At 52.1% G+C, this 21468-nt stretch overlaps 2 protein-coding genes across 9 annotated transcripts; one reads left to right on the top strand and one right to left on the bottom strand.

Annotated features, from left to right (window-relative positions):
* Window positions 1–11: 11 nt before the first annotated feature.
* Window positions 12–12834, top strand: PARN (poly(A)-specific ribonuclease). Of its 8 annotated transcripts, XR_014493661.1 has the most exons (25): window positions 12–138; window positions 217–294; window positions 376–455; window positions 851–918; window positions 999–1080; window positions 1590–1650; window positions 1971–2136; window positions 2841–2906; window positions 3010–3048; window positions 3408–3450; window positions 3877–3961; window positions 4105–4157; window positions 4706–4783; window positions 5298–5341; window positions 5844–5886; window positions 6815–6890; window positions 7302–7412; window positions 7507–7576; window positions 7835–7890; window positions 8249–8335; window positions 9098–9172; window positions 9694–9886; window positions 10896–11164; window positions 12006–12163; window positions 12301–12834. XR_014493661.1 is itself a non-coding variant. In XM_083372604.1 (24 exons), the coding sequence occupies exons 1-24, from the start codon at window positions 120–122 to the stop codon at window positions 12056–12058; spliced, it is 1992 nt and encodes a 663-aa protein (XP_083228730.1). In that variant the 5' UTR covers window positions 12–119; the 3' UTR covers window positions 12059–12834. The 8 variants fall into 8 exon arrangements, 6 of the variants coding, with proteins under 6 accessions (XP_083228730.1, XP_083228732.1, XP_083228731.1 ...); XR_014493660.1 differs by lacking the exon at window positions 10896–11164; XM_083372604.1 differs by having other exon boundaries at window positions 3880–3961; window positions 12006–12834.
* Window positions 12835–16962: 4128 nt separating this feature from the next.
* On the bottom strand, window positions 16963–21468 carry LOC310646343 (uncharacterized protein). Its single transcript, XM_083372723.1, has 2 exons — window positions 17173–21468; window positions 16963–17137 (listed from the first exon to the last, which is right to left on the bottom strand). The coding sequence occupies exons 1-2, from the start codon at window positions 20525–20527 to the stop codon at window positions 17103–17105; spliced, it is 3390 nt and encodes a 1129-aa protein (XP_083228849.1). The 5' UTR covers window positions 20528–21468; the 3' UTR covers window positions 16963–17102.

The following is a 21468-nucleotide window of genomic DNA, read 5'->3' as shown; positions in this document are numbered from 1 at the left end:
TGCGCGGGCCGCGACGCCCTCCGGCCACGTGCCCGTGACGCGCCTGCGCGCCGGGTCGCCGCCTTTGTTTCCGGAAGTGCTGGCGCGGCCGGCGGGGGTGCGACCCGGCGCCCGGCGGGATGGAGATCACCCGCGGCAGTGAGTGGCGGCGGGGGCGGGCGGGGGGCGGGGGGCGGGGGGCGGGGGGGGCCCGGCTGACCCCCGCTCTGTCCGCAGATTTCAAGAGCGCGCTGGGCAGCGTCTGCCAGGCCGTGGAGGACGCCGATTTCCTGGCCATCGACGGAGAGTTTTCAGGTACCGCGGCCGACCCCCCCCCAGCCCCCCCGTCTTCCCCCGGGTCCGCGGCCGAGGCCTCAGGTCTTGCTCCGCTTGCAGGCATCAGCGACGGCCCTTCCGTCAGCGCCCTGACCAACGGCTTCGACACGCCCGAGGAGCGGTACCAGAAGCTGCGGAAGGTGAAGGGGCGGTGGGCGGGGGAGCCTCGCTCGAGCCCCTCCGTTGCTCCCGCGGGGAATGTGCGCTGCGCCCCCCACCCCCCGCCCAGCTGGACCCGAGTCGCCCTCCTCCCTTCGGAAGAGGCGCTGCTCGCCGCTTTCCCCCTTGAATAATCCCGCGCTTGGGCTGCTGCCAGTAAGGTGGCTCTGAATCCTTCCAGGCCTATTTTCCGGAAGCTGCTCGATTTCATCCGGCTTTAGTAGTTGAAGCACCAGAAGTTTCCCCAGCCCTGAAAATCGGAAGGAAACTAGAGCAGCCGCCTCTGGCCCTCAGCAAAACATTCCAGAGTTTGGATAATCCTCCAGTTTCTCTGAATGGTTGCTTAGAATTCACGTTCATTTCTTTTTCCACCCAGCATTCCATGGATTTCTTGCTGTTCCAGTTTGGCCTATGCACTTTTAAATATGATCACGCAGAATCTAAGTATGTCTTCTTGCTTTTTAAAATTAAGTGTGGTAGCATGCATAACTTGTAAACTGATTTTCAACCGTATTTTCTTTTAGGTATATCATGAAATCATTTAACTTCTATATTTTCCCCAAACCTTTCAACAGAACATCACCAGATGTCAAGTTTGTTTGTCAGGTATATATGTATTCGCCCCCCCCCCCACTTCCCTGGTTCCAATCCAAAGCAAAATCTTCCACTACCAAGTCAATCTTACATAAATATAGTGCTGCAAGCTGCATAATGTTTTATTTATTGTTAGGAAGCTAGATTATAAGTTATTAAAATATGGTTTTTTTAAAATCAGAAGGATCTTGTCAATTTAAGAAAAAGTTTCATAAGCTTGAAGTAGCTGCAGAGGAAAGTTTTTTTCGCTTTGCATTCTCAGTACTTCAGTGTCGCCCACAGATGGGGTTTCTAGCCTGATGTTGGAAAAAAGGTAAATTGCTTGGAAGCTTCCTTGTGCCTTGCACCAAGACGAGCAATTTGAATTGAATCTGGGAGATTGTAAATGTATTGCTTTGTCAAATGAATAAAATATATATAACCTACCACAAATTGGCACTTTTAGTAGTGAAAATTAATTTCATTAGACTGAAATCACTTGTAGAATTATCCATAAATCTGATTTCCTGTTTTTCTTCCAGAGCTCAAGTATAGATTTTTTAGCAAACCAGGGATTTGATTTTAATAAAGTTTTTCGAAATGGTAAGTCTTTTAAAAGTATTTTAAAATAACTTTGCATTTCTATAGATGTAGCTTCAACTTCTTTCTTTCCAGTAGTGTGCAACTGATAATAGAGGAAGAACATCATATTTTATAGTAGTTTATGGTTAAAGTTTAATTCCCATCACTGAGAATTCTATCCCACCAAGAGAATTAAAAGTTCTATTCCAATGCATCTGGAGGAAACTAGGATAGGAAAGGATGACTAGATGCCCAGCTGTTTAAATTGGAAGAGTTTTAAACTGAGAACTTCATCTGAGTCCCTCCCACCCACTCATCCCCACCTTCCCCCTGTTTTTAAGGTATCCCTTACTTAAATCAAGAAGAGGAAAGACAGTTACAGGAACAATATGAGGAGAAGCGCTCTCAAGCCAATGGACTAGGGGGTTTGGCCTATATGTCACCTGGTGCTGCCAAGCGTCCATCGGCTGTTCCTGAGGACCAGAAGAAATTCATTGAGAAAGTCGTGTAAGTGAATATGCAGACTCTACTTGGAGAGGGACTCAGAACAAGGCTGGTAATTGTTGCATTTAGGTTTTCAATTATTTCCTGGGCTGGACAAAGTTTTGCCAGGAAGAGGATCCTCCCGTTGCCATCTGCCAGACTGGAAATGGATTTGCAGCTTATCTCAGGCAGGGGGGAGGCTGATGGAGGCTGACCACCTCAATACATTTCTCTGGAGCACTTTCAGCCGTAAAGGCCCTGCTTTGGGGTTTGGGCTCCTGCAGGATCGGGGTGTGGGAGTTTTAACTAGGGCCTTCACACACGTGGTACCCACAAGGCCCTTCGGGAGGAGATTGTTACGAAACCTATCCATCTGCATTTGCCTGCTTGGTGTCCCTTGATTCTTTGTTTTTGCTGATGCCACATTTGTGGGGATTTGGTTATGTTGGTTCCTTCCTTGTTTTACCCACTCACCCCATTTACTTTGAATTTCTGAAAGTACCGATTTTAAATCCGTGCTTTCAGAAATTCAAAGTAAATGGGGTGAGTGGGTAATTTGTGATAATGTGCACAGTGAGGATCCAGTTAATAGGAAAACCTGTCAGCTCTCCCATTTTGGGGAACGTGAGCCATCACGCGCTAGCAGGGGGACGATGGTTCCGCCCTCCCCATTGTGGGAGGAGGCCAGCCAGAAAGAAGATGCCTCCTGCTTCTCTCCCCCTCTTCAGGGAAAGGATAGAAGATCTCCTGCAGAATGAAGAAAACACCACCGTGCAGCTGGAACCGTGCACCGGGTTCGTTCCTCTGGGTCTCGGGCAGAGTTTTGAGTAGACGAGGCTGGTTGGGCAGCAAAGAGGGCAAATGGCAACCTTAATGTCTTTTTCTTCTTTTCTGTAGATTTCAGAGGAAGCTGATCTATCAGACGCTGAGCTGGAAGTGAGTGGTGCCCCTGCACTCCTTGCTGCGAGGAGAAGTAGCCGAAGCAACCTTCTCCGCATCTGGGGAGCCACGGCTGGGAGTGCTGTATTCTGAGAGGGCGGCGGGGGGGTGTGTGCCACCATCTCCTGGGTGGGTGTTGATGCTGACCTCCTGGCCAGAGCCAAAGAGCCAGGCCGCCAAGTCTGCTTTCCCTTCGGGCATTTTTTTCTTTATTCACCAAGCATGGAGTTCACATTAATATTTCTGTTTCTGATGTTATTGCCAAATGTGGCATTTTCTTGATTATTTTCTTTTCTGCAAACCTAAGGAGGATTAAGGATTATTATTAATCCTTTTTTCCCCCAATTTCACCATAGGTATCCAAAAGGCATCCATGTTGAAACTGTGGAAACAGAAAAGGTGACTGCATTTCTGCATTTTCCATTTCACACCTTGGCAGGACAGTGGGATTCTCCAGGCATCTGTAGGAGAGTTTCAGTGGGCAGGTGGCAGCTGCTCCTTTGCTGGTCTGATCTGGGGCAAAGCCCTTACGAAAGAGAGACCTCCAGGGGGATGGCTCATGTATTCGCCTGCCGCTTCCGAACCTTAGAGCTGAGAAGCAGTATTTTAAAATAGCTTTGCCTGGCCTGCTGCCCACCAGATATGCTGGGGTGGGAACTTGCAGGATTCTCATGCAGGATGTCGAGTTAGACTGGGAAAAGCATGTGAGAAAATTGGATTGATTCTCCCTCCTCCCCCACCCAGGGATTTGACGTGTAGCGCTGTGTAAGAGCGCTCGGTCATTGTGCTCTTGCTTGTGCCTGCATTAACCTTTGTGGCTCTTAGAAGGAGCGATACATGATCATCAGCAAAGTGGACGAAGAGGAGCGCAAGAGAAGAGAGCAGGAGAAGCAAGCAAGAGAGCAGGCAGGTGCCCCCAGTGCCTCTGTCGGGACAGGGATGGGCTTGCTGGGCTGCGGACAGTCTCTCAGCTCCAGGGGGAGAGGCTGATTCATAGGAATGCTGGGCTGAACCAGGCAAGGGACTCACCCTGGGCTTTTCACTTGCAGGAAGAGCTGAAGGATGCAGTGGGGTTTTCCCGAGTCATTCATGCCCTTGCAAATTCTGTACGTTTATTGCTTTCTGGTGTGTGTATGTGTAAAATGAAACCAAGTGTCTCTGTAATAGAAAAGCTCCCAGGCCTTGAGGTGGGACATAAGGCAGGGCCTTGGAAAGGGGCGAGGGGGGCTGGGATTAAAAGAGTGACAAGGGCATGAATCTCCAGGGCAGCTGCCCCACCTATGGCGAGGAACACTTTCCCATCTCCAAGGGGGTTATGGGGAACTGTGCCCTAGGCACGGAGTGGCCATCCAAGGCGGCTCTCTGGCAGTGCTTGGTTTGTGCTGTGGACCCGTTTATTTAGGTAGCCACCTGGGTGATTTAATGGATCATCCAAAGTATTTTTTAATTCTGTGGCTTTTTTCTGTTACTTGTTTTCTTTAAATCACTTTAAGGCTTTTCTTTTTTGTAAAGTGCCTTGAAATCATTAGGAAAAGTATGCATGCCATCGGCAGCTGAAGTTAGCCAGGAACATACTCAAAGCCAGGGTACCGTGGTGGGGTGGACGACATGCTCTGCCTCTGCCTGAGCGTTGGACTGGGTTGCTTCTCCACAGGGCAAGCTCGTGGTCGGACATAACATGTTGCTGGACGTCATGCACACCATCCACCAGTTCTACTGCTTTCTCCCCGAGGTTGGTGGTTTCTTCCTTGCACTGAAATCTGCTTTTCCTCGAAATGCCCTTTGCAGGAAGGTCACCTCTTCCCCCCTCCGTTCAGCAGAGGCCCACCTGCCTGGGGCACACGTGGACCGGTGGCTCTGGATGGAAGGTGGAGACCAGCACCCATCCTGGGTCTTGTGAGACTGACGCTCTGCCTCCCAAAGGGACCGACTAGATTAGTCCAGGATGCGAACAGCTCCCAATATGTTCCTCCCAGGAGTTGGTAGTCAAAGGGAGACTGCTTTCCTCTGTGACATTCCCTCTGCCTTTCCCTGGAAGCTTGCTAGATTTCTTAACTTCCCAAACTTATCTCATTAGTTCTGTTAAGCTGCAACCATCTGTAGTATTAAAAAAAACCAAAAACCATGTTTTTGATGGACATTTGAGTGTAATGTCCAACCTTTTCTTTGGCATTGTAAGCTTTGCTTTTGATGGAGTTTACATCATCTCTTTTGGTCTCAACAATCTGGCTCTTTTTAAATTTCAGGACTTCAGTGAGTTCAAAGAACTAGCAGCATGCGTCTTCCCAAGGTGAGCGCTTCTGTTTGCTACTGGGTAAGAACATAAGCCAGCTCAGTTCAGCAGTCTGTTCTGTAAGGGGGCCCCCAACCATCCAAAGAAGCCCCCTCTGCCCATCAAGGCTAAGAGCTGTGGATGCCCACAAGCAGCTGGAATCTCAGTTAAAGTATTGCTGTAATACGAGTAGCAACAGCACTTAGACTTATATACCGCTTCACAGTGCTTTACAGCCCTCTCTAAGCAGTTTACAGAGTCAGCCTATTTGCCCCCAACAATCTGGGTCCTCATTTTACTGACTTTGGAAGGCTGGAATGCTGAGTCAACCTGGCAGCCAGCAGTCAGCAAAAGTAGCCTATAGTGCTGCATTCTAACCACTGTGCCACCACCGTAATCCTCTTGTGGAATATTCGAACTTAGGAATCGCCTGCTGATTCTTTCGTGTAGCCATCTTATTTCAGGCCTGCCACCCCTTATAAGTTTTCCAGAATTTATAACTCTAAAATCTGTTTTACAGACTATTGGACACTAAATTGATGGCAAGCACTCAGCCATTCAAGGTAGGACATTTGCATTTTTTGATAGCATCTGTTAAAATAATATTGTAATTTGCAAAGTTAATGAAGTGAAACAGACAGATAAAATAAGACTGTTTTGCAACAAGGATAACATGCCATTTATGCATCCAGTGAACTGCCTTTTGCAGGTCACAGAATGCTGTCCTCAAGAGGGAGGTATCGATGCTTGCCAGAAGGCAAAACTGCTAACTGCACAAACAAAAGCTAACCTTTGCCTAAATGCCTGGCTGTTTGGAGGGAGGGAGGGGGAGGGGGGACGAGAGTGCCGTGGGAGAAGTCCTGAGCTCTGGGTGCCCCCTGACGTCGTCAGTCCTACCTGTTGTCAGTCCTACCTGTTGCTCGCTGGGAGCAGGGGCTCCTGGCTGCCGGGGACCTTTACTTGTCTTTGCTCAGTAGAGCGAAGGCAAGAATAATACCAGTGAGCTTGCCTTGGAAGCGTTTTACGTAGCGCTCACCGGTGGATGTATATTTTGGTTAATTCCAAATATTTAAGACATTGCTGAAGACATTAGAAGGGATTTAATCTCTTTCTTTTTTTCTTGTTATCAGTTGGTATTGATAATCATGGCCCAAACTGCATTAGTGGACTGTGGCACAATTTAAAACCTCTGAGATGGTGTTGGTTTTAAAACTCAAACTCTGTTTTGATTTCTAAAAGACTTTGCAACCACTGTGGTCTTTCCAAGGAGGCCAAGGCTTTGGGAAGTGTGCGTGTGTCGTGTATGTGTGTATGTGTGTGTGTGAGAGAGAGAGACAGAGACAGGAAGAGGGTATGAGCACTTGTATGGTCTTCATACCTGTCTGCTGACATCAGCTTGGAATCAGAGATGCTTTGTGCTCCTCTTCTCTTCTCTTCTCTTCTCTTCTCTTCTCTTCTCTTCTCTTCTCTTCTCTTCTCTTCTCTTCTCAGGAAATCATTAAGAACACTTCGCTGGCAGAGTTGGAAAAGCGTTTGAAGGAGACGCCCTTCAGCCCTCCTAGAGTTGGTAAGGAATCAAAGAGCAGTTGGAATCTGGCTTTGAGTGGATGTGGCCAACGAGCACGTCAGGGTGTGCTTTTGCTTTTGCTCTGGTGAGGATTCTCTCTAGCTAACATTTCTATTCAATTTAGATCGGGGAATTTAGATCGGGGCTTCAGAAACACAAAACTAGTGGCACTATTGAACTAGGAGCTGGATGAAAAAGGCTACCGTTTCATCAGAGGCAGAGCTTTCCGTGTGAAATCGTTTCCGTTTCTTAAGAATAGAACATGTCAAAATAGAGACATTTTTGGGTCTGCTGGGATGGGGTCTCTGGGAGGAAACTGGGCACCTCAAGCAGTTTCTGCACCTGTCTGGGCTAAAGTGCTCCTCCTCCCATCCAGGTGACTTTGAGTAAAAGCATCCTTTCCTTCCCCAGAAAGCGCCAAGGGGTTTCCCAGCTACAACACGGCTTCAGAGCAGCTTCACGAAGCTGGTTATGATGCCTACATCACGGGCCTCTGCTTCATATCCATGGCAAACTTCTTAGGTACTCTGACCTCCTCCCACTTGCGCGGCGGCCTCTTTCTCCCTTTCTGCTCGGCTCCTCGTGATGGTTTTTTGTCATATCCTTTGCTCATCAGGTTCATTTCTCAGCCCTCCTGCAAATCATGTTTCTGCCAGTTCAAAACTGATAGAGCCTTTTTTCAACAAGTAAGTAACAACCATCTGTTTGCTAGTTGTTTGCTAGAGATTTTCTTGCCCCGTCGTTTAGTGCAAGCTGCCGCCCTAGGCTGAGACCACCAGAGCCCAGGGCCAGCAGCACCTTGATCTTGCCGCGTAGTTTAGAGGTGCTTTTTTGCTAGCTTTTCATGGAGCTAGTTAAGCAGAGAGGAAGAAACCTTTTTGTTTTGTTTTGTTTTCATAAGAGCCCAGTATAATATCCAAGTGACTCTCTTACTTTTGCTTCAGATTATTCCTGATGAGGGTGATGGACATTCCATATCTTAATTTGGAAGGACCAGATTGTAAGTGTTTCCCCCCCATCTTTAAGACACGTCAAAATAGCGGGATGGTTCACACGTTTTTCATTTTGCAGCAGCCCAGGAGAAACGTTTCTCCCTTTAGTGGGGACTGAGTTGCAGGAAAAGGAGGAATTGACTGAAGGTTGGCAAGGAAGGGTTGGGTAAAATGTGCATGAGCCGATTCAAGACTGTCTCTGGATTTAAATCTGCCTTCCCCAGAGTGATGTTTCTGTACGGTTAGCCCAGTGGGGAAAATCTCACCTTGATCTTAGCCACTTGCCTTTGGCTCCTGGGCGCATCAGAGCTTACCAAAAATATAAATCACTTCCGGAGTTCATATCAGTTTCTTCTGGTTTTGCAGTACAGCCAAAACGTGATCACGTCCTTTACGTTACCTTTCCCAAAGAGTGGAAAACAAGTGATCTGTACCAGCTTTTTAGTGCTTTCGGTAAGTAGACCTGCTGTTCCAGTGACAAATTCTTATGAAAGAGCAGCTGAATGTGGCAGAGGGGCCAAAATGGAAGGCAAAAAGCAAAGGGTCCTGACACTGGTGGCTGGAGAGTAGGTGGGGCTGGGGTTTCTGGAGCCATTTTGGGCAGGACAGCTCAGCAAAGCCCCCACCCCTCCCTTGATGCATCCCTGTGCTGGGAGGGGTCGCTCCTCCCTCCAGCCTTCCCTGCTTCAGGGGCATCAGCCTTTTCTCTTCAGGCTGAGAGCTGCTGCTGTCCACCATGATTTGTTTTCACTGTGCTTGAACGGATCTTGTGAGACCACCTGCTGCCGTCGTCAACCTCCCATCGCCCAGTTCGCTGCCACAGTCGGCCTCCTCAGGGTTCCGTCGGCTAAGCCATGCCGGCTGGCGACCCCCAGGGGGAGAGCCTTCTCTGTGGGCACGCCGACCCTCTGGAATGAGTTGCCTCCGGAGCTGCGGACGGCCCCTGACCTTTGGTCCTTCCGCCGTGACCTGAAGATATGGATGTCCCAACAATCGGGCCTGGACTGACTATAGTTTTAAATTTGGTTTTATTGGTTTCATTGTTATGTATTTATTACATTTATGGTTTAATTCTTTTTTAAATTTTGTATTTTATGTTTTTTTTAACTTTTTATTGTTGTGAGCCGCCCTGAGTCCTTAGGGAGAAGGGCGGCATATAAATTTAATAAATTCAATTCAATCAGAACAGAGTTTACGTTCCCCTTCCAATTTTAGGAAACATTCACGTGTGTTGGATTGACGACACATCAGCATTTGTGTCCTTGAGTCAGCCTGAACAAGTACAGATTGGTGAGTACCTTAAAACCTTGAAAAGTAGGGTTCACAACTGGTTATTTTTACAAAACATCTGCTAATAGTCTGAATGTTTAATGAAGTTCCCTATGTTTTTAGCTCTTCCTCCACTAGGAGGAAGGGAGGGGGAGAGAGAAAGAGGACTTTCTTTCTTGGATCTACCTTGAAGGCTGCGGACAATTTGTCTTAAAAAAACAAAACCCTAGAGGTGTCTCTGACATGAGGGTGACAAAGCTGTACAGCTCCCCCCCTCCCCAGAACAATTTCTACCAGAAGCCTACCTTGAGCTTTCTGGTGTTTTTCCTAGGAACAGGATATTGGCTTCCTTCACCGGCATCGTGGTTATATTCTGAATGTAGCCTGAACGCCCCACCCCACCCCCGAAAAGGGCTCCTCTGCCCTCTCCCTGGAAGAGGAGGGGGCGTCCCTCCCTTCAACTTCTTGGCCTGGGAAGAGTGGAGGCCGTCCTGGAGGGGTTAGGGTCTTCTGAGTGATTTTGTATTGATCTGTTTCCACAGCCGTTAATACCAGCAAGTATGCTGAAAGTTACCGCATCCAGACCTATGCAGAATATGTTGAAAAGAAGCAGGAGGAGAAGAGGCAGGCGAAGAGGAAATGGGCAGAAGACAGTTGGAAGGAGATGGAAGTGAAGCGGTTAAAGACGCAGGCCAGCCCCTTCGCACTCCAGAACCGCTATTACAGTATTTGCAGGTGAGGCACGTTGGGGCACCGGCCGGTTCTGCACCAGGCGGGTTTCGTGGGCAAGAGAATGACTCAGTTTGGTAATCCCCATGGCCAGAAACCAACCCAGCCACTTCGGCTGGGAAAGTACGAAGCCCAGTTGCCTCCTGGGACTTTTCACTCTGGGAAAAGAAGTCTGCGCCAGAACTGAGGTGCCAGCCTCCCCACTTTCTTTCTAGATTGGAGAGGTTGGAGGAGTCTGGTCCTCCAGATGTCGGGGCAGCGCAGATGCCCCACAAGGGAACTAATAGGGCCACCCCTATCCCGCTAACAAAATATGAGTTTAAAAATGCAGGTGAAGAAGCAGTTCTCAGTACACTGCTCTGCCATTTCAAGGGCCAAACAGAAATTTGAAGAATTAATATATTGAACTGGCAAAAGAATGAGGGTGACGATTGGGGCTTAGCGAGAAAATAACTGCTGAGACGGCAGACCTGCCGCTTCCAAGGGGACACAAACATCTGCTTGTATGACTGGGGCTAGCGCAGATGGCCAGTCAAGCTTGAAGAAGAGCCCGTGTGGGTGTCATGGTTCTGATCAATGAGACAGTTCAAACATAATTCAGGCATTGTTTATCTAAAAAGTCTTAATAAGAAAATAAAACATCGGCACTCATGGAGGGATGCCAGAATCCGAAATCCCCTCCTCTAGCCCATCGCATCATATGCAGTTCCCACCCTTATTTACACGTCATGAATCCCATTGTCCAATTAGTTTCACTTCCCTTTCTGTGCGGGGCTATTTCTTATCTTCTCAAAATAGCCGTTTGACGTTTCCCTCCCTCCTGTGATTCAAAGCGAAGCAGTTTAAACAAAAGGCTGCCCCTTATATTGTCAGTGCAAAGCTGTTATGAGACACAAACCAGGATTCAGCCGGTTAGTAATCAGGGTGTCAGGAGAACAGGTTGGTCCTTCTGAGAAGAGCTGGAGATGGCCTTAGGAAGGACAGCAGAGCAGGATTGTGTCCCTCCTTCCTCCAGGATGCTCCCTGGGGACATTTACAGACCTTTGGATGACTACACGGTCTCCCTTCCGGGCTTCTCCCATTACCCCAGTGTTTCAACCCCCAGCTCCGTGGGGAAGAGAAGCATGAGCCCCATCCAAGAGGAGAGCACCACAGATGACCTGGAGGAGGCCACGGTGCAAGAGGTGGACCTGGTCCACCATGACCCCTTCCAGGAGCCCCCCGAAGAAGAGAAGAAGCAAGCCAAGAAGCTCAAGAAGGGCAAAAGGGAGCAAGCGTTGGAGGGTAGGTGGTTTCCACCGGGTGCTTGATCTGACAGCTGTGGGCAGCCTTGGCCTGTTTGCCGACTGGCAGGCCTGGAGTGAGGGAAAACCACTGGGTACAACAGTTTGTGATATGCCACATAATCTGAGAACTTTGAATGATAAAAACATGGCAGAGGAGATCGTTGCATCCCAGTTGTCATCTTTATTTTGCCCAGCATTGGGCTACCAAAGCACAGCAAATGGAGCTGCTGAGGCTGCTCAGATTCAACCCATCCTCCCACCCAGACAGTCCCAGCACCCCTCTCACCGATCAACCCAGGAGGATGAGTCTCCTTGGGGGTGGCACAGGGCTGAATTCCCAAGGGAGCTGTGCCCTCTCAGAGGAGTGGAGGGGGCTGCCTTGTTCACAAGGAGGTGCCTCCAACAGAGAAGGCACAACAGAAATCCTCCCCTAGTCAGCAGCAATGCCCGCCGTGGACTTTGTTGCCCAGATGCAGGCTGTGCAACGCTTATTGCCTGAAATTTGAGAAGCTGCCATGAAAACCTCCTGTGGCCCTCCTGGAAGTTCTTCCAAAGTTCAGGACAGGAAGATTTGTGTTGCTACCTTCCGGGTGGAATGGGGGAAACCCCAGTTTTCTCCTTTTGGAGACCCCGGAGGGCTTCAAGCCCAGATTGGTCTGCACTCCTCCTCCTGACTCCCTTGCAATCAGAAATGGCTGTCTTGATCAAAGGGGCTGAGAAAATGGGCAAGATGGTTGCTAGCATGGGATTCATCCCAGCCAGCATGCACAGGGACTTTGGCCTGAGTGGGTTGGGTTTTGTGTTCGTTCAGATGTGTGGTTGTGTTGTGCTTCTTTTAGAGGGGCTCAAGTCCACCCCCACCAGGCTCTTTGATGTGCCGGACACGTGGTAGCTGCCAGGAGCACCAGTCAAAGTGGGCTTCCATTCCAAGGAACTGGCGGCACAGCCCTCCCAAGCCACCCTGAAGGAAGAAAGGATGCTGATGCACAAATAAGAGGCAGGAAACTTCTTGGAAATCTGTTTTATTTTTTAATCTCTACTGAACAATCACGGTCACTGTTTTTATGTGTGTGCATGTACGTACATGTCCGTTTTCTTGATTACGTGAAAGCCTTTTGCCGTCACTTGTGTTAGATCAAAATGCCAAACCCCCGGGGCTGGACCATCCATTCATGTCACGTGGCTGAGAAACTTCACAGAGTCTGTGTGCAGCTTGCTGTGCTGGTCCCCCTCGATCCGCAAATCCTCTCCTCTTCAGACATTCAGGCACATCAACGGCCAGTCGGGCGCCTGGTGCTTTCAACCATTTCTTCCCTGCCATTTTCTGCAGTAACAAAAGTGCATCCTATTCCCCCACCACCCACCCCCAAATTAAAGGGAAACTCCTTTCACTTTGGGAAAGAAAGCATGTCTTAGTCTCCGTGCTGAGTTTGAGAACTGGCCTCCTGCACTTGGAGGGGAGGGAAGCTTCTCGGGCACCTTTTCCCTTGATTTATGACTTGCATTCTATACTTAAAACCAGCAGCTTCACCAGCTTTTGTTAGTCTGAAAAATCAATCCGCTTTGGTAGATTTCATAAAGTTGGTTTGATATTTAACATTTTTGTATCGTGGAATGAAAAATGTTATTTCCATAAAGTGAAAAATTAAAGAATCTTTTTCTTAAGAATCTGTGTTTATGTTTCTAAGGCTGGGCCCTTTTTTCCCCGTGGCCATATAATCCTCCACCTGGAGTGGCTTCTGTTTGCCTGATGAGCACCTAGCCCGCTGCAGCAAAGGCCACCCCACTGACGCTGCTCCTCCTGTGGAAGGCCGATCATTAAAGGGAGGGCCAGGCATCCCTCTGCAGAAAAAGCCAGCCAGTCTGGCTCCTGGTGGAGAAAATGCAGTTGTTGCTGGTGCCGTGGCAGCTGGCAAGGCCACAGAAGGCCATTTTCCTTTGGGAAGGGTAGTATCCCCACGAGAAACTCTCTGCAGTTTCTCCCTCAAGTTCCCACTTTCCGTTGCTGCTGGCAGAATGAGAACTGGGAGCCAGCAGGCCATTCCTTTTCGATGGCGCAAAACCTACTCCTCACCTCTCTTCTAGCAGCCACCAGAAAGCTGCGGGCACTGCTCTGCATCCCTGTCCAGACAGGAGGGAAACCTGGGCAGGGTCAGTTCTCTGCCCTATATCACCGTGGGTCAAGGGGACAGTTCCTTCTGCTCTGAAGTTGTTCTCAAGCTGCTTTTGCCAGGAATCTCCTGAGAGGTTTCCTTTTCAACCTATTTAAGCTGTGTTGGAATTTTAATGAAACAGACAGGAATTGATGTTAATTGTGGACTTACTCTTGCAGAGTCCCAGATTGCCAGTGTGGCCTTAGGGGTGCAAGGAGCGTACAAACTGTTTGATTAGTGTAAAACTGAAATTTTGCAGAAATTGATAGCCCCTGCCAATTGATGCCCAGTCCTCAGCCTTCACGCCTCTGACAAATGATGGAAATATTTGCTTTTTGGCAGCCCCCTTTAGCAATGAATTCTGGGAGGGAGGGAGGGAGGAAGGAAGGGCCAGGAAGTTGTCCAAGGCAAATTCTGAAGTCTGCCTGGTCCTTGAGTAGGAAGTTCAGCGGCTGCCCCTGAATGGAGGTGAGCAGTGCCTATCCCCCAAAGCGCAGCTGTTTCACAGAGGCACCAGCTGGGGAAGAGAGAAAAACCGCCTTGGGAAGGGGAGTGTCGCAGCCTGGGTAGGCTTGCTGACCGGCCTCCCTTCTGCGTCCTGGCAAGGGGCTTCTGGAGTATGACGTGCCCTGGCATCTTAGGCTGGCGAGATGGGTTATTTGACTTCCCTCTGGCCAGACTGAACTGCAGGCCACACACACTGGTGAATGTCTCCTTCAGTCCTGAATGTTTCTGACGTTCCCAGTTGCTGGAGTGCAGAGTGAGAAGCAGCCCCTTTGCAGCTCTGGGGAAGTGTAACTCTTATCCCGGAGGAGAAGTTTCAGGAAATGCCTCCAACGCCTGGGAGATCTGGAAAGGGAGTGCCTTTCACTACTTCTATCTCCCCTGCTCCGACCCCCAAAGTATCATCAGGATCCCAGACAGACACTCCCAGGATTTTTTTTTAATCCCATTTATATCCCGCCCTTCTCCGAAGACTCAGGGTGGCTTACAATCTAAAGCACAAACCAATGTGCTTTGCAATAGCCTTCATCCTATGTATATGCCTGCTTATTAGGGCTTTCCCCCCCCCCAGCGGCATTATTACAAAGTCAGCTTATTGCCCCCAACAATCTGCAGTTTGCAATTCAAACAACCAGGGGGTCACACGCTTGCCATTTACCATCCCAGCAGTGCCCCCCAGGTGAAAAAAAGGCAACGTCCACACACTCCTTGACCCCAGCTTTGAGATATGGCAAGAGCAATAAGGATTTTTAGGGGCATTATGGTAGCATGGAAAACACAGCTGCCCCCAAAAGCCCCTCATTTTCCCTGCGCAAAGAGCAACTGGTGAAAGGGTCATCTGGGGGCTCCCACCTGCTCCCCCCAGCTGACTTTCCAGTAGTTCCACTTAAGGCAAGGGCTGGCAACCTTGGCTCTTTTATGACTCGTGGACTTCAACTCCCAGAATTCCTGAGCCAACCACGCTGAGGGGGAAAGGGAGAGGGTTCCAAGCTGAGCCATGCTGGCTCAGGAATTCTGGGAGTTGCAGTCCACGAGTCACAAATGAGCCAAGGTTGCCTAGCCCCGAGGTAAGGGAAGGGTTAGCCCTGTGCAGACGATGCACGCATGACCTCTCCAGTCCCCCATGACATGCAGACACGCCTCACTCGGATATGCCTTCTGATGCCCATTCAAACAAGGACTGAGGAGATCCCCACCAGCTTCTCTCCTCCCCACAAGGGGGCTCTCAGTCCCCGTTTCTGCTGCTACTCACAAAGCCCACTTTACCGATCTTACCATCACACCCCCCCCACCCCCCTCTGATTTCCATAGGTCAGTCTCCACTTTGGCTGGGACCTTGAACACGTGGAGTCCCCCTCCATCTGCATAGGGACTGGGCTGCCCCTTCCTCACACACACCCTGCTCCCCCCCATTTTCTCTAAGGTCCACGTCCCCCTCCAGGTGGCAATGGCCATGGGGAACAGTGAAGCCCCCACAGCCGCCGCTTGTTCCGTGCAGGAGCAAAGGAGGGCGCCCTTCCATCAGCGCCGGAGAGGAGAAACCTGGGCTTCCTTTGCAGAAGAAGGTGAACCCAGAAGCGGGACTTTGTGGGCCAGTTGGGTACCAAGCAAGCTCATCTCGCCCCCAAAACCCCGACTCTGGATTCACAGCCTCCCACAGGGAATTCTTCCTACAACATTCCCAGATCCACCAGAGACAAAATCCCCCCCCCGGCAAGCCACTTCCCCTAGAAGAGCCGGTTGGCCCTACTTCGCTCCCACCCAAGGCGCATCCTTTCTGGGCGCCGCAGCCGGGCGGGCGTCAGTCCCGGTTCTTCCCAGCTGGGACCCCGCCAGCTCCTCCCGCCTGGGGCCGCCCTCCCTCCAGACCTGGTAACTGCAGGGAAAGGCGCAATCTCTCGGCCCTTCCTCCCTTTCTCTACCAGGGGAACAGGGACAGAAACGGCGCTTCAAGAGCTCAAGCAAAGCAACGGAATCAAACGAATTGAGTAAAACGTCCGGAGCAGCAGAGCTGAAGGCGGGTGGGCAACGCAGCCCCTCGGGCGTTTGGACTGCAACTCCCAGAATTCCCAGCCTGGGAGGGGGCGGAGCCTCCCCGGGACTGCGAAGCCTCGCTGAAGGGCCCCTCCCCCCTCCGTGCCCGCCCGCGCAACTCCCGGCCACACGAGCGACCCCAGGCGCGCGCGGCTTCCTCGGGCGGCCGCGTGCGGGAGGGCGGCGGCAGCAGGCCCTGGCTGTCGGGGCACCCGTCCGGGCTCACGGCGGCACTTACCGCTGCTCCGTCGCCAGGCTCGGCCGGCGCTCCTCGCCCGCGGGGCAGCGACTGCCTGGCGGGGGTGTGGCCGCGGGGAGGCTGGCCGGGCGGCTTCGCTGCGCCGGGAAACTGCCCCTGCCCGACGGCGCCCGCGAGAGAAGGAAGACAGCCCCTTGAGGACTAGCTGCTTGGCAAGGAAGGCCTGTTCCTCCGCCGCGTGGGGGCGCGATACAGACTGCCGCCCGTCCACTTTCCCGCGTGGGATGTCCACCGACCTCCCGATGTCTGCAAGCGCGGGATGCTTCCCCCTGGAGGAGGAGGAGAGTCTGGCAGCACGGTGGAGCCGGAGCACCCCAAGAAGAGGACATCGGGTGCCCCCTTGACACGCGTGGGCAGAACGGAGGGCTCCGGGATCCTCGTCCTTCTTGAAGGAGCGTTGCACAAGAAATAAGTCCCCTCCTCTCTGGAAGGCCCGCGCAGCGAGGAAAGCTCCGTGTCTGCCTGCACGTGGAAAGTGCCACGGCCGCTGCCGGACCGCCCTAAAAATGAGCCCCTCCCATTCCTCCTCTCGCTCCCGCCGGGGTAGCCGAGGGGTAACTGGAACTCGCGAGGCACGGACGGGGTTCGAACCCGTGATCTTCGGTTTACGAGACCGACGCCTTACCACTTGGCCACCGCGCCTGCGTTGAACGGGTCGCTTAGCTCCCATCTAGGCTGGCGGTGCTCCCGAGACCCGCGCGCGCACGTCCCCGCCCTGCCTGCGAGAGACGCACCGCCCCGAAGCGGGCTTCGGAGTAAGGGCAGGGCGGGCGTCGCGGCACCAAGCTGCGCAGACGCACGAAAGCAGGCGTCTTCGTGCGCATGCGTTCCCGCGGGGGTCAGCCTTTGCTCCTCGCTCGTGGCCGGCCGGGAAGCCATCTCGCCCGGCGGAGCCCGCCGGAAGCCCGGGGGCCAGCTCCGGCTCAGGAGGCCCCGCCGCCGCCCGCCCGGAAGGCACCCGCGGACTCGGCTGTCAAGCAAACGGTTTAATGGCCCGCGACGAGCCCTCCCCTTGGCGGGCCTGGCCAGCGCCCCGGAGCCGCCGTCTGTCCGGGCGCCGCGTGCCGCCTCTCCGGGGCTCCTCGAGGGAGGCCACCCGCGGCACGCGGCCGCCGCTCATGTCCAGGATGCGCTGCGGGAGCGCCCAGCACCCGGTCCGGAGAGCGTCCCCGCGGCGCTCCGGGTCCATGCAGACGTAGCAGAAGGGGCGGGATCCCTTCCCCGCGCCCGTCTTCACGCGGAGGCTCAGCCCGGCCCTCTGCCGCGGGCGCAGCGCCACCTCCAGCCGCTTCTCCAGGTGCAGGTTGAGCTTCTCCTTGGTCAGGTCCAGCCGGAGGAAGAGGCTGGCCCGCGTGATGGGCGCGTCCCCCTGCCTGCCCGCCGCCTGGACGCCGAGGGAGAGGGCGAGGGCATCGCCGCGTGGTGCTCGTTCCCTGCCCTTCCGAGAGGCGCGCGTTTCCTTGAACTCTGCCGCTGCTTTTCCGTCCGCCTGGCCTCTGCTCTTGGCTCTGGCCTGGCTTTCGCCGGCAGCGGCTCCCCTCGGGCTGGGAGAAGACGGGGCAGCCCTGGCGGGAAATCTCCGCGCGCTCCTGGCCCGCCCAGCTGCGGTTCTTTCTCCCTCTGCCTGGCCTGCCTCCTCTGGGATAGCCGAGTAGCGCATCGTTCCTTCCAGCTCTGCCGGTCGGTCCCCATCTCTCGCCCCCTTCTCGGGGGCCAGTGGGAGAGCCGAGTAATGCAACGTTCCTTCCAGTTCTCCCTGATGTTCCCCATCTTTTTTGCTTCCAGTCCCTGCTCCCGTCTGGGTGGTGGACGTGTAGCGCATCGTTCCTTCCAGCTCTGCCGGTCGGTCCCCATCTCTCACCCCCTTCTCGGGGGCCAGTGGGAGAGCCGAGTAATGCAACGTTCCTTCCAGTTCTCCCTGATGTTCCCCATCTTTTTTGCTTCCAGTCCCTGCTCCCGTCTGGGTGGTGGACGTGTAGCGCATCGTTCCTTCCAGCTCTGCCGGTCGGTCCCCATCTCTTTCGCTTCCTGTTGCTGCTCCTTTCTTGGGAGTCCAGGGGAGAGCCCTGTAACGCATTGTTCCTTCCAGCTCTCCCTGCTCGCCCCCATCTTTTTTGCTTGCCCCCTTCTCGGGGGACAGTGTGTGGAGGGGCCTGTAATGCACCGTTCCTTCCAGCTCTGCCTGTGGATTCTCATCTTTTTTGCTTCCAGTCCCTGCTCTTTTCTCAGGGGTGGACGTGTAGCGCATCGTTCCTTCCAGCTCTGCCGGTCGGCCCCCATCTCTTTCGCTTTCCCCCTTCTCAGGGGAGAGTGGGACAGCCCTGTAAGGCATCATTCCTTCCAGCTCGTCCCCATCTTTTTCGTTTCCTGCTCCCTTCTTGGTGGTTGGTGGAAGACCCCTGTAATGCAGTGCGCCTTCCTGACGGTCCCCATCTTCCTTGCTTCCTGCCTCTTTTCCATCTGCCTTTGCTCCTTTCTTAAGGGGAGCTGGGACATCTGTAGAGCACGGTCGGTCTTTCAACTCCTCCTGTAAGTTTGCAGCTTTCAGAGTCCTGATTCCACCGTCCGTTGTTTTCCCCCCCGGAGCTTCTTGCTTGATGCTGGTGCTGTCTTTATCAACTGCTCCCTGACTCTCAGAAGAAGGCACGGCAAGAGCCACTTTCTTAGGAGGGATCCCTTCACCTGGTACTTCTGCTTCAACACGTTCCTGGGTGTGGACATCTCTGAGAAACACTGCCATTGACCAGAGAGGCAGGCCTTTGGCCCTTTTGGAGGGCATGCTGGGAGCCAAAGAACTCTGTTTAAAGAGGTCTGTGAACTGCACATCTTGAGGTTCTTTTGCAGGAGCCAGGGGGATGACACGTGGGGCCTGGGGCTTTGGAAGCAAGAGAATTTGCTTTGACGCAGCCCCCCCGGGGGGTGAGGCCCCCTTCCCGGGGGTCTTCAGGACCAGTATGGGAGCAGGGGGCTTCTGCGGAACTTCTTTCACTGGGCCACTGGGACACTGCGTTGCCTCTGAAAGGGCCGGGGTGGCCTTTTCCGTGGGTCTGGAATGCAGCTTTGGGATTCCCCAGGTGAAGACCATGTATTTGTGGCTGATGTTGAAGTCAATGATACAAAGCGCTTCTTTGGCAACGAAGGCCAGCGAGAGGTCTTTGGGCCTTGAGATTTTGTTGCCAAAACGGATCGGCTTTGGCAGAGGCTTTACGGAAAGGATACTGAAGGTGCGGAGGGAGTTCTCGACCATTTCAGGGAAGGCTCCCTTTTGAATTTCCACCATTTTCACTGTTAAATGGAAGAGCAGCTTCCGGAGTTTTTCTGGCTCCATTGAGAAAAGAACGTAATTTCTTTGGCTTCTCTGGGAATCTCTTGTTTGAAGGCCTAGCTTCTTCTCTGGAGCAGGGAAGCCGGCTTTTCTAATTTCTTCTGGGTTTACTTTGTGAAAAATGTAGTACCCGTTGGCTCTTGGAGATTCCTGAAAAGATTTCATGTAGACAGCCAGAGCGTTCCTGGGCAGGAGGGGAGGCCGTGCTGGAGCTTCAGCGTTCAGTAAAATGTTCTGCATTGGTTTTTTAAGATCCCCACGGAAGGATTTTTTTTTCAGAGATTGAAACAGGTTCACAGAGTTGATGACCACAGTGGGAACCCCACACCGTCTCTGAACCATTTTCTTCTTGATGTGAAAGTCCAAGACGTTTTTACTTTTCTCATCCATTGCTTTTAGGACAGTTGGAGCTTCCTCTGAATCGGGAGGCTTGCTGCCCGCAGGGCCTGCGGTAGCCTTCGGCTGAGCGGACTCTTCCTCTTTTTGAGAAGATGGCTCGGTGGCAGATTTCTCCCTTGTTTTAGCAAGTTCCTCTTTCTGCTCTTTCACCCTGAAGTCAAGACACTGGATGGCCATTTGATCCAGCAAGGGGAGAGGCGAAGGTTTCTCCCCTGCTTCCTCTTTATCCCCAATCCTCAGCCCAGGGAGGGAGGTGGTGGCCCTGGGTGCCGGCAGGGGTCCCATGCGGATTTCAAGAGATTTCTCCATCAAAATGACATGATCCTCCTTCTCAAAAGTGGAGTTCTGGACAAAGCTTATTTGTGCAAAGGACATCTGCGGGACTCCCTTAATTTCAGGATGACTTTCCGGAAGCAGCGGTGTGCTTTTTATTTCAGGAAGTCTTTCCGGGAATAAAGGGAAAAATGATGGCCCACGTTGTTTTCTTTTCTTCAGAAAATAAAGATCATCTGATTCTGAGGAAGAAGAATCGGAGCTGCTGGTTTCGGAAGCGTCCGAGGAATCTGGTGTTGCCCAGGAAGCTTCTGTAGCCACATGACAGTGCAAGTTCAAGTGTTTTAGGAGCGGCAAGCAGGAGGAGGAGGAGGAGGAGGAAGAGGAGGAGTAGGAGTGCTTTGGCCGAATCATGGTGGTCCTTAATAAAGGAGGTGGACACGGGTGATGCTTTTGGTGTAAGTTCTCATCTTGACACACGCTTCGTGGAGTTTGATGTGGATAGTAGGGGTGTCTGTGCACCTGACAAGGCAGGTCGTAACTGTAGAAATAAAGAAAAATCAGAATTTTCCTACACTGCTAGATGAGAAAAAAGTGTTTTCACTTCCAGATGTGCCCATTCCTACCCTGATGGGAAAACATCCACCTTAGAAAATTCTTTGGACCTTAACTAGTCTGAAGAACTGTTGCGATTGTTTTATGATGCCCAGAGAGGTGAAGCTGCCCGACCAGCGACACCTGGAGCCCAGCCCCAGCCAGGTCCTCACAGCTTTGCGTGGCCCCCCCAGAGGAGTTCCTCTGCCATTACTGAGAGGGCAAACGGTGCAGTGGGAGAGAGTCTCCCACAAGGACAGTGAGATTTCACCTACCTTTCAAAATCAGATGTTAGTTGCCTCCCACAAATGCTGCTAGAGCCTATAACCGAAAAAAAGTTATATTTGGAATTTATTTTTACTTCAATCAACTTATAGAAAATATTTTTAAAATATCCATAAGGCTGCCTTGACTAACTGCTACTGAAAAGAAAAACCCGCCAAGCGATCATCTTTAACGATGGAGAAAAGAGAATTGATGCTACCTTTGGAGCGGTCTTGAACCTGAGTTGCACTACTGCAGGAATACAAGATTGGGCAAAAGGCCGGCTAAGTCAGGAAAATGAGAAGCTCTGCTGAGGCTGGGAAAAACCAGAGCATGGAACCTGGTGTTTTTTTTTGGGGGGGGGGGAGTCCCATGGGCCATCAGTTCCCATCCACAGCACAAACAGCCACCAATCCCTGGTGGACCTAAAGGTAATGCCACAAGCCCACCTCTACTCCAGGGAAAGATGAAGTTGGAATAAACATACGTTTTGCTTG

This window comes from Vipera ursinii (genome assembly GCF_947247035.1).
Source record: "Vipera ursinii genome assembly, chromosome: 13".
Taxonomy (NCBI): Eukaryota; Metazoa; Chordata; class Lepidosauria; order Squamata; family Viperidae; genus Vipera; species Vipera ursinii.
The sequence above is the reverse complement of the archived record's forward strand: the minus strand, read 5'-3'. Positions and strand labels throughout refer to the sequence as shown.